At 48.8% G+C, this 12,331-nt stretch overlaps 1 protein-coding gene across 3 annotated transcripts in view; it reads left to right on the forward strand.

Moving 5' to 3' along the window:
- Positions 1-3,265: 3,265 nt before the first annotated feature.
- MINPP1 (multiple inositol-polyphosphate phosphatase 1) overlaps positions 3,266-12,331 on the forward strand; it is a 44,045-nt gene continuing 34,979 nt past the window's right edge. For all 3 annotated transcript variants that reach the window (XR_007906669.1, XR_007906668.1, XM_051799687.1), the window contains exons 1-4: positions 3,266-3,870; positions 4,935-5,123; positions 5,487-5,584; positions 6,846-6,979. Coding sequence is in view for 1 of the 3 variants with exons in the window: in XM_051799687.1 (XP_051655647.1) it covers positions 3,324-3,870; positions 4,935-5,123; positions 5,487-5,584; positions 6,846-6,979 (968 nt within the window). In the remaining 2 variants the exon portion in view is untranslated. The remainder of the gene's footprint in view (positions 3,871-4,934; positions 5,124-5,486; positions 5,585-6,845; positions 6,980-12,331) is intronic.

Here is a 12,331-nt window from a genome sequence, read left to right on the forward strand (position 1 = left end):
GAGATTGTCCTCTGAATCACCATGGAATTTGCTCCCTCTTCCTTCACACCCTTCAGTGTGGCTCACACACAAGGGTCTTGTGATGGAATCCCCAGCAGAACAACCGAGGGCGTTACCTGTCAAGTGAGATGAATTTGAGGACAGCTGGTGGTGTTCAGACATCACAAATCCAACCCTGTATTATCTTTATGAAACAAACGGCACAAAATCCCCCCCTGTCCACAGTTCTTGCTCTATACCCTGCAAGTTGCCATTCTGCTTGATAAGAGGTAACCTTTCACACACTACAGAGGGTCAAGCCAAAGCCTCCAAGAAGATAATGTGGTTTGCAGTCGTACTTTTCCTTTCCCAAAGCCAGCAGGAAACGTGCCAAGTAGCCCTGCACAGTATCACTGGGAGACAGCTAAGTCTGCTTACCTTTGAGAGCCCATAACTTTGCCCAGAAGCTTTAAAACTTACTTATTCCCATATTTTCTACCATGAAAATTTATTTATTCAGTGAAAGTTGTCAACTGTATAAGCAACAGCCTGACTGTGTAGGCAGGGAGCAAAATCTGACTGTATAAAACATAGATCTCCCCAGGACATCCTGTGGGCCAAAAGCTAAGCCTTTCCCATGAGACTGGAGATGTTTTTGTTAACAACAAGCCTGGCTTTTTGCTACAGATAACTCTGTTTCCTTAGCTACAAACTGTTACCTATTCAGAAGTGAGGGTTTATGTGAAAACGGGTATAATCAGCACTGGGGATGTTTTGCTTATTCTTTTGCCCAAATGGTTTTATAACCTGATGTGTCACCAGCGTGCTCAGGCTTTTCCACAGGATGACTCTTTTTATTCTTTGCTTTTCTAAGCCTTTCTAAGCTTTTCTGGATAGATTATTACAATGCCTTCATTCCATGCTGCCAGCGATGCCACGGGATGGGATTGAGTGTCTGCAGGGAGGGGGCAGAGGATGGAGCAGGCTCTGCTCGGGGGGCCCAGCAATGGCACAGGAGGAACGGGCAGGAACTGATGGCCAGGAAGTGCCACCTGGACAGGAGGGAGAATCTATGCAGTGACCAAGCACTGAACAGGCTGCCCAGAGAGGGTGTGGAGTCTCCTCACTGGAGATATTCCAGAGCTGTGTGGACACACTCCTGTGCCCTGTGCTCTGGGATGGCCCTGCTGGAGCAGGGAGGTGGCACCAGGTGCCCACTGTGGTCCCTTCCAGCCTGACCCAGTCTGATCCTTTGATTATTACCAATACTGGTGGCTCTCTGGATACCTGTCCTGGCTGGAAGCATCCCTGGCTGCAAACTTTGTGCTCCCACTCGTTTTTCCACTGCTCCATATTTCCACCTGTTCCTGCTGGGAACACAAAAACCATGGTAAACAAAGTTGGACTCCTCTTAGGAGGCTCAGGGATGTGTCTTATCATTGTCTGCAACTCCCTGGCAGGAGGGTGGAGTTCCCTTGTTCCCTGGGAGCAGAGCCCAAAGGACAGGACAAGAGGAAACAGCCTTAAGCTGTGCCAGGGGAGGGTCAGGTTGGACATCAGGAGGAATTTCTTGCTGGAAAGGGTGGTCAGGCCTTAGCAGGGGCTGCCCAGGGAGATAGATGGTGGAGTCCCCAGCCCAGGAGGTGTCCAGGGAAGGCCTGGCCGTGGCACTCAGTGCTCTGGGCTGGGTGATAAGGGGGGGGGGGATCAGGCCCAGGTTGGACTTGATCGTCTTGGAGGTCTTCTTCAACCTAAATGATCCTGTGATTCAATGATCCATATGGATCCCTTCCAACTCAGGATATTGATTCTATGATTCTATTGAAAAAGCCACATGCCCCACGCTGCCAACCCCTGCAGCAGTGACACACAGTCCCCTCACAGCATCACTGCCTGTATTTTGAGTGCAATCCAACTGCTTTTTGGCAAAAAAGGGGCCAAAAACACCCTCGAAAGCCCCTTCTCGAGTTAGCTTACCCATGTTGGAGGACAAAGTGGGCTCTGAGGGAAGCTGTAGCCTCTGGCAACATTCCTGGTTTGGGATGAAATTTTATCATGGAAAAGCACAAAGAAAGGGAACGTGCTGGCTTTTTAAAAATCTATCTAAGCCAAGGCTTTTCTGATGCTGGAGATAGGAACACCTTATCTGAAGTTTTCACACAGCTCTGAGAAACAGAGATAGCTCTAAAGTTTACTTCCACATCCCCACTTGCCCGATTTCCAGCATGGCCTAGGTCCAGGGTTTTGCTGAGGCTTATGTCTTAATATTTAGCTAATTTAAATGCTAATTAGACTAATTTGTTCAATAAAACACGGTAGGGATTTCTTAACAAGTTTCTGCTACTGCTTTACATCTACAGAGAGATTTTCTGAAACAGGACACCAGGGACAGTACCACATCTGTTACCAGTCAAACAAGTTGGATTTTCTGTAATCCTAAATGTATTGCATAACTGCAGGGAAGATGGAGAAGCAGTGTTAAATTTTTGAGACCTAGCACATCTGGGACACAGGAACCCATCTGCTCCATGGGGTTTGCTTTGAGTTTTATATGCAAAGAAAACGTACCTTTTCTCTGCCTCTCATTCCTTACTGCAGCCGATCCAGTTGCTCTGCCTGGCGTTATTGGCGCCTGCACAGAGAAAATAACCCTTTCCCCTCATGTCTGATACTGCGGGTAAACCTCGATGGGTTTACGGAGCTCCGTGCAGTCCGTGAGGCTCCACAGAGGCGAAGGAAGTACAAAAATAGGCCTGACGGCTCATGGCTCCCCTCAGGGGTCCCGCCGCTCCCTCGCCGGATGCGAGTGCCCTGGGCTGAGGCGGGTGAAGCCGTGAGGGGACAGCTCTGTACGAGACCCCGGGCTGAGGGGCGGCTCCTGAGGCGAGTGAAGCCGTGAGGGGACAGCTCTGTACGAGACCCCGGGCTGAGGGGCGGCTCTGAGGCGGGTGAAGCCGGGAGGCGGGCGGCTCTGCTTCGCTCCGCCGGAGTACGAGACCCCCAGGCTGAGGCGTGTGAAGCCGTGAGGAGAAGGCTCCGCTCCGCCTGGGCACAAGACCCTCGGGCTGAGGCGACCTGTGAAGGGGCGTGTGAAGCCATGAGGGGTTGGCTCGGCTCGGCCTCAGTACAAGACCCCCAGACTGAGGCGGGTGAAGCCCTGAGGAGGCGGTTCCTTCACCTGGCTCTGAGTGTCCCGGGCTGGGGCGGTCCCGGGGGAGGGTGCAGCCGTGAGGGCGCGGCTCCGCTCTCCCGGCTATAAGAGCCCCGGGCTGGGGCGGTGCCTCCCGCGGGTGAAGCCGTGAGGAGGCGCCGCCGCTCCGCCTCTTCCTGCGGCAGTCGCCGCCATGGCGCCGTGCCCGGCAGCCGCCTCTCTCCTCCTCCTGCTGCTCCTCGTCCTGCGGCCGGCGAGCGCGGGCTTGAGCGGCTACTTCGGCACCAAGTCCCGCTACGAGGAGGTGAACCCGCACCTGGTGCGCGACCCGCTGTCGCTGGGTCCCGGCGCGATCGAGTCGCCGCCCGCCACCTGCGCTCCGCTGCAGGTCCGCGCCGTGCTCCGGCACGGCACCCGCTACCCCACGGCCGGGCAGGTCCGCCGGCTGGGCGAGCTGCACGCCCGGCTGCTCCGCCGGCCCGCGGAGCCCACAGCCTGCCCCGCCGCCGCCGCGCTGGCCGCCTGGCCCATGTGGTACGAGGAGAGCCTGGACGGGCGGCTGGCGCCGCAGGGCCGGCGCGACATGGAGCAGCTGGCCCGCCGCCTGGCCGCCCGCTTCCCCGCGCTCTTCGCCGCCCGCCGCCGCCTGGCGCTGGCCAGCAGCTCCAAGCACCGCTGCCTGCAGAGCGGGGCCGCCTTCCGCCGCGGGCTCGGGCCCGACCTCAGCCTCGGCGGCGACGGTGAGTCCGGCACAGCCGATCCCGTTCCCTGCGAGAGCCCCGCGCCCTCCGAGAAGGTCAAGGGAGTCCCGCACCCTCCCTGAGGGACTCACAGCTCTCCCCAGGGGGTTGAGGGGCTCCTGTGCCCTCACCGAAGGAGCCCCCCCCTGATCCCAGAGGGAGACCCGTGCCCTGACTGAGGGATTCCCGCGTCCTCCCAGTGGGGCTGGGGAAGTCCCTGTGAGGCCTTCCCTGAGGGATTCCCGTCTCTCCCCAAGGGGATGGGGCTGTCCCGTACCCTCCCAGAAGGAGAGAGGCTGAGGACTCAAAGAGGGTCTCAAGACAAGAGGGCATGGTCTCAAGTTGTGCCAGGGGAGGTTTAGGTTAGATATTAGAAAGAATTTCTTTACAGAGAGGGTGGTCAGACATAGGAATGGGCTGCCCAGGGAAGGAGTGGATTCTCTGCACCTAGAGATTCTTAAAAAGAGACTGGATGTGGCACTTAGCGCCATGGTCTAGTAACCGCAGTGGTAGTGGGTCAAGGGTTGGACTTGATGATCTCAAAGGTCCCTTCCAACCCAGCTGATTCTATGATTCTAGGGGCTGGCAGAGTCCTGTGCCCACCCTGAGGGAGCTGCATGTCCCCCTCCGAGAAAGTCCCAAACCCTCCTTGAGGGATTCCCGGTTCTGCCAAAGGGCCTGGGGGAGTTCCATGCCCTCCATGAGGGAGCCCCCAGCACTCCCTGAGTAGCTGAGGGAGATGCATGGCCTCGCTGAGGGATTTCCAACTCTCCCAAAGGAGCTGGAGGAGCCCCACGCCCTTCCTGAGGGGTTGCAGGTGTCCCATGCCCTCCCTGAGGGGCTGGAGGAGCCCTATGCCCTCTCCACTGGCCCGTGGCTGAGGGAAGCCACGAGCCCAATGCCATGTCCCCCATGCCCAGGCTGAGGGGACCCCGCACTCTGCGTGCCCTCCGTGGGGACACTGCAGTGGTGGGCAGACTGTCCCCAGGAGGGTGTTGGGGTGACCGGGCGCTGATGCCCTTGGGGATGGCAGTGCTTCTCCTGATGCCCCCGTTTGCTTCCAGAGGTGGAGGTCCAAGTGAACGATTCCTTGATGCGGTTTTTTGATCACTGCGCCAAGTTCGTCGCCCTGGTGGAGGAGAACGATGCGGCCATGTGCCAGGTGAGCGCCTTCAAAGAGGGGCCCGAGATGAAGAAGGTCTTGGAGAAGGTCGCGAGTGCCTTGTGTTTGCCAGTGGAGGAGCTAAATGCAGGTAAGGGGTTCCTGTTACAGGTGACTTGGGCTCCCGGTCTGGCCGGGAACAACTTCCAAGACTTATAGTTATGCAGAGTAGGTAATTTAGAGTGTGCTGTAAGTTGGAGACGCAGCCTCTAATTAAATGTGTGAGGCTGTAAGTGTATGTTGGTGTTGCAGTAATGAATGGTTGTTAGTTACTGGTCAGAAGAAGATGATGTTTGAAAACATCTCTCCCTTAGATTGAACCAACTTTACCTTTGTTTGGAGGGATTTGAGTGTTATTCTTTTAATTCTGCTTTCTGGAGTGGGCAAGTTGAGAGAAAGTTGCTACTTGTGTAGCAGTGCTTTATCTTTTGCTTGTTTGTTGGATTTGTTGCAGATCTTGTTCAAGTGGCTTTTCTCACCTGCTCTTATGAGTTGGCTATAAAAAATGTGACCTCCCCATGGTGTTCACTCTTCACTGAAGAAGATGCCAAGGTATGTGGGGCTCAGAGCAACCTGGAATAGTGGAAGGTGTCCCTGCCCATGGCAGGGTGTTGGAATTAGATAATCTTTAAGGTCCTTTCCAACCCAAACCATTCTGTAATGTGCTAAAAGGGAGAGATATTTGAGAAGCCTTCAAAAGATGCCATAATGTTCAGATTTAACTCTTTGCACAGTCAGAAGTTGTGTTTTGTTAAGTCAAGAGGCACAAAACTTACTTTGTTCTCCAAAGAGCTCTGAATTAATCAAGCAGCAAGACTGAAATATCCTTTATTCAGACTTGAGTGCTGGTGCAGTCTTGATTTGTCCTGATATAAAGTGTCTTTTCCTGTTGTGCTTAATTCATATAATACTTATTTCTGTGACATCAGAAAAACTCTGGACAGCTTTCATATGATAAAATTTATTCCAGATAGAATGATAGAATTTATTCTAGAGGACATCAAATGAAGTCTTCTAGGGTCTCTTAAGACTCTTTATTTGGTTTTGGGGACTATCAGATACCTAAATCAAATGCCTGTTAATAAAACCCAGTAGAACCCAGATAAATGAGACAAATGTTTGTTTTTCCTCTTTCAAAAAGTGTTTGATGTACTCTTTGATGTTCTGTAAGGCTTCTCTGAGGCTGTTAAGGAAATTTCCACCCTTAGGAAAGTGAGGAGACGTGCATGGGTAGGTTGGCTAAAGGGTAGGCAATGGAGTCAGGAGGATCAGGATCACCATGAGCTTCTGCTGAGACCCACTCTGTTAAATGTGTTTATAAATAACTCAGCAGTGAGGTGGGAAACAACTTTGGTGGCAGGAACTGTGAGCAAAGGAACAGAGAACAGGGAGAGCACTGTGTGCTCCTGCATAAATCCAAGGCACAGTTGTGTCTGTTTGAGGTGTGTGCACATCTCCAGAATGTCAAACCAGGGAAGCTCAGCTAAAGGTGTGGGATGGCTTCTGTGGGAAGGGTGGTGAGCTCAAGGCACAATCAGAAATGCTAAAAAAGCAGTGGATAGTGGCTGTCCTGTGATGTGCAGCACCTCACCTGGCTGTGAGGGTGGTCAGATGCTGAATGTGGTGGCTCTTCAGCCTGATCTATTTTTTTAGATCTCCTTTTATGCTGAAGTTTTAACTGGAGCCTGCATGTTTGGGGTTGATTTTGCGTCAGCTTTGTCCATTTCTTTCAGTGTTGGCAACATCATTGCTCCAGGTTGGGGGGCTTGTTTTCCCTCAGACCTCACAGGTGTTTATTATTGCACTACTTTAGGTCCTGGAATACCTGAATGACCTGAAGCAGTACTGGAAGAGAGGGTATGGCTATGACATCAACAGTCGCTCCAGCTGCATTTTATTCCAGGATATCTTCCAGCATTTGGACAAAGCAGTGGAAGAGAGCAAAAGGTAAATCAAAAGGCTTCAGTGCTTTGGATGTGAGTTTTCTGTGGTCAGTCCTGAGCTGGATATCATGTGAATATAAGCTCAGTACTTTACTTCCAAACATGACAATATTAGGAGAGTTTGAGCCAGGTGGATTTTAACAGAGATAATGCAATTTTTAAGGGAACAGTGTTACTTTGAAGTGTATATATTTTTTTTCATTGATGCTCTTGTGCCCAGCTCCTGTAATTCCATCTTTTAACTTGCTGATCCACAGAGGCCTTTGTGGACAGCCAGTTGCTGTCTGATAGTGGTGTTCTCTTCCTACACAGTTTGAGAAGAGACCATTGAGTTAAAGCAATGAGGTTGTTTTGTTTAAAGTGTCCTTGTTAAAAATCATTTGTGGCAGAAATGGCTAACTGTGGCCTGAAAGCACCCCCATAACACATTGTGACAGTCTGTCTGCCTATGTTTGCCTTGAGTCTCTTGTGTTACTAAACCTTTCTGTTCACATCAAAGGCGTTGAAATGCAATTACAGAAAATAATTATTACAGATCAATCCCAACAGTGATTTTTAGACCAGAACAGGCTGTTGCAGGATCCAAGAGGCTGGAGAGGGAACTGCAAACCAGCCTTCTTGTAACCTGCTTTGTTGGAACTGGGGAAGGACAGACTTTAGGGGATAACACTCAGTGTCTTGTAAGAAGAGGAAAAAGACACTTCTCCTGAAATTGGGTTCACATGACAAATGAAGCCATTTACAACAGTCAGTAGCTCAGCCCATCAGTCTGAGACCTCTGCCTGGGGTATTTAGTTTCCCACTGTTTAGGATGTTTAGTTTCCCATCCTCTCACAGCAAAGACATAGTTTGGGAGCAGCATTGGAGCTGTAGGAAGATATTAGGCTTTACAAGCAACTATTAGTAGAGTCGAAGATGCAATACCCAGGTGCCCTCAAAGGGTGGTGCCCTGATAAAGTCATTTGTCTTGGATTATTCCCAGGATTTGACAAGCCACTCTGTGTCAGTGGAAGAACAGTGGCAGTGGCACTCCAACCACTGTGTTGTGCAGTCCTCAAAACTGCCTTTGTAGTGTCATGGACCTGACCATCCCTGTGCTTGCTCAAAAAGGACAGGGGAGATGCCTGTGCTGTTTTTGGGTGGTGTTCACTCCTCTGAGCCTGTAGCAGTTGGGGTTTGGGAGCTGTTTGGTGTTGCTCTTGTCTTGTGTGGATTGGTCTGATGGGGAGAAGTAAAGCAGGGACAAAAGTGGGATCAGTTTTGATTCAGTTACAGGTTGGGATGTCTGTCACAGAATCACCTGCATTTGCTTATGTGTGCTGATAACTTTTTTTGAGAAAGCTGCTTTAAATGGTAATTTATGATCTGTGTGCATGTTCCTCTTGCCAACTGAACAATTACAAATTCATAGTTCAGTGATCAGTCACATGAATTAATACCTTAGCAGATTAGTATGGCAATGTTGATAAAAAGTATGTGATATCAAGGATATGACCATTAGATTGTATAAATACTGTGCCATTAAATACTTGCTAAAAATTCATAAGTAACTTTGAATTGCAACCAGCAAATTCAGCTTTGGGGTTGATATGTAAGCATTGGACCCCTCTAGAGCCAAGCTGGGTTGAGGAATTGTGCTGTGTTGTCTGGAAGGGGAAGGTTGGTGTGGGAGTGGTGAAACCTTGTTGGTAGTGATGGAGTTAAAGCAGTGGTTGTGCTACACCACTGTTTATTTAAACTCCTTCATCCTTTCTTAACACCCTGTTGGGAACAGAGGATTGCTGTGTCTGTCAGGATGATCAGGAAGAAGTGCAGGTTAACAGATAAACAGAAAAGGAAGGCCCTTAAACTGCTCTGTCCTTCTGAAATCTGGGGAAAAAAATTAAAAAAGAAAAACAAACCAACAAAACCAACCCTGAATCACAGACTTGTTAAGCATAGAAAGGCCCTTGAGATCACTGAGCCATGTCCCCAGGTGCCACATCCAGATGTGAGGATGTACCTTGAGTCATCAATTTTGTTTCCTTTCAGTGGAATTTACTCTTTGAACAGTGACAGCCTTTCCATCCTTATATTCCATGCACTGGTCACAGCTGTGTGTAAGACATCCCTGTAAGTTAAATAGTGATTTAAAACCCCCCAAAAAAGCTGTAAGAAAATGTTCTTATTTCCTGAGAACTGGGTCAGCAGTGCTGCATTAGGAGCTGGGAAGAGCAGATGTGTCCAAAGGAATGGTGGAACTGCATCCTGCCTTCCAGCCTTGGCTGGGGAAGTTCTGTTGCAGTCCCTGGGGCTCTCGTGGTGTTTTGCCAGCACAGAGGGGAGCGGGCAGTGAGTGTGAAGGGTCGGGACCCTAAATCGTGCAGCATTCCGAGCCGGGTGAGCAGCCTCGAGGATGAGCATCCTCCTGAGCAGGAGCCGGGCGCTGCAGGAGCGTGTCACTCCGCTCCACAACGGAAGGTGGCAGTCGTAAAGCACCGGAGCCACGGGAATAACCTGGGTTGGGTAACCCTGCCGAGGATGTGGGAATCTGCCGCGGTGCTGGAACGCCTTGTCTCTCTCGGGATCTAGGGAGCGGAGGTGCGGCTAATCCTTTTCCAGCTGGGAGAGAGACTTAGCCCAGGTGCCGCGGCCACGTGAGAGTACAGATGAAAACAAAATGTACAACACCAGTGTTAATAACAGAAAATATTTCTGTGTGAGCATCTCTTCTTTCTCTTTCAACTTCAGGGCAACGGGTTAAATATTTTTGCAGCAATTCCTTACTCAGAAAATGAACTTTTGTGATGACAAAATGTCTCTTAGAGGAATGCTGTTCCAATTTGACAGTGTTTAACATTGATTTGTATCTGGCTGTTTGCTCTAAAAACTGAAGAACAGGAAATTTACTTCCAATTGCCCCAAGATCTCTTTTCTTTCTGGAAAGCTTAGATTGGGCTATCCAAAAGTAGAAAGAGAAGCATTTGTGTTCCAGCAAGAAGCTGAGGGATCTGGATTATCTGTTCTGCTCCAGGCTTGGCAGTAGAGAACAGTGTTGGCAATGCTGTATTTTTGTAGAATACTTTATGTATTTCTGTTGAATAGCTTTGTCCTGTTTTCACTCCCAGTTACTACAAAATTAAAAAGAGCAACGTTGCTTTTATTGTAGCCCTTTTTCTTCCATTAAGTGATTGCTGACCTTGCAACCTTCTCACCTTCTTACCAGTCTGTAAGGAAGTGTCATGAGCCCATTTCTAGGGAGAGGCTGGGCAGCAGGGCTCTCTTCCATACAAATTTTCTGAAGTACAAAAAAAATGTATTAATTAAATGTACCACATAAAATGAAGCCAGGTGATTTGCTGTGCTGGAATGGCATTCTTGGCCAGTGTCTTAGTCCATAAAGCACTTTACTTCTGTGAAGGCATAAGAACTGTGGTTTTCCCAGGTCTTCCTCTTAGGGATAGAAAATAGTCAGGCTATGCAACTATGTGGCAAAGAAGTTAACTGGGAATTCTTCCTCACTTTTGATTTTCCCGGCAGTTTAGTGAAGATATTCTGCCAACAGTGTGTGTTGATGAGAAATCTGTGTGTTTTGGTAGTTAATGTAATATGAAGCTGCTAATCTGATTTTTAAAAGCCTTTGCAGCTACAGACTTGGGCAAGGGTGGATTTGCAAATGGGTTGTGGCACAATTTAAACATATCAGCTATTCACTATAACTGTTTTAAACTTTTTGAAGCTAGAAAGGAAAAAAAATATTTAACAATTCTGCCTTTCTTGCTCGTGAAAGAATATGAAATCCCAGTTATTATGGATTGCCATAAGGATCTGGAAATTGGGAGGCATGCTTTGGGCAGCCTTCCCAGTATTTATAGTATGGATGGAAAATACCAACCAGGCTACACATATACATGGCAAAATATTTGGGGGTTTCCTCTGAGTGAAAGCAGGTTCAAGGTATTAAAAAAAAAAAAGACTTATTTGAATGTAGTTCAAGATCAAGTGAAGGTGATCTTTGTGAGTTATACCAGGCTAAGCTGTAAGGTAAACAGACTAATTTGGCAATTTACTGGTAGTTTTTACTGTTCCCTGTAATTTGCCATCCTCTTTCAGGTCACTTCCCCACGCAGTTGGTCCCCTTTCAGTAGTCACTGACTGCTGTGCTCTCACTGCTCCTTCAAACCTGTGACTCAGTGCAAAAGAACACAATGCGTGATCTAAAATCACTTAATTATTCAAAACTCTTTTTTTATAGCCTGTGCAAAGGGACCAAAGCCAAAGCTTCCCAAAAGGGAAGTAGAAATGAAATAATTTAAAGAGCCCTTTTGTTCAGATTCGAATTGTTCTGTCATTTCTTTTGCTAAACCCCCTTTGTTGCTGCTGGGATCCCACGTTTGCACAGTGCAGGGCTGTGGCTCTGGGTGCATCAGCAGGTTCAGGCTGTCCTGTGAGCTGTTCCTCTGTCTGCCTAGAACTAGATATTTCAGGTGTTTCTTGGGCCTTTCAGTCTCCCCAGGATGTGCTTAAATCTCTCCTTAGTTACCCAATAACGTGCTTGCTCAGGACTGCTCTGAAAAAGTATCTCAGCAACTTTTATGGAGTTGTATCCTTTCATGTAAGCAATTAAAAACCCAAACAAAACAGTAACAAAGCTAACACACCAAGGGACTGACCTAAGCAGTGTCCACCTGGGGCAGGAAGTGGCAAGACCCTCTTGGTTTGGTTTGGGCTGGTTATAGTAAATGAACACTCAGGATCAGTGTGCTGCTGGTGCACTAATGCATCTCATCTCTGAGGTGTGAAAGAACAGAGAGGTGGGATCAGCCAAAAAAACAGCCTTTGGAAGTGCAGAAGCTCTGAAGTGAAACCCAGTAAAGGCTTATTAGCTGAGTGGTTAAGTCTTTCAGGACTCCATAAGAGCTGTTGGTTTTTAATGAGCTTTGTGTAGTCCCTTCAGCTGTTCAGGTTTGCCTTTGTCACGAGTGAGCTCATGTGTGGCCTTGTTGGAAAAGAAGAAACATTTTACCTTGTTGGTATTTGTGGTGGCTCTGAGCAACACCACTTTTTAATATTTCTGCTGCCCTTTGAGTCCCACCACTGCATTCCTTGTTCTCTGCTGTTTCTGTGTAGGTTTAAGGTTCCTCCAGCTGTTTTTCCCAGAAATAAATCACAGGGAGGGGAGGATGAATTCATCCTACAGCTGAAAACAGGTTTTGGAGTGTTTAGTCCTGGCTCTTTTATTAGGGAGAAAAAGGACAGAATGTAATCTAAGCTTGCTTGTTAAATAGGTGTTAAAACTTACATTCTCTGAACTTGTTGGAGGGATTTTTACATGAGGTTTGAAGGTTTTGCTGTAGGAAATGTCTTCTTATCCCAC

Source organism: Manacus candei, unplaced genomic scaffold, assembly GCF_025592945.1.
Source record: "Manacus candei isolate 608988 ecotype Guabito, Panama unplaced genomic scaffold, ASM2559294v1 h1tg000050l, whole genome shotgun sequence".
NCBI lineage: Eukaryota > Metazoa > Chordata > Aves > Passeriformes > Pipridae > Manacus > Manacus candei.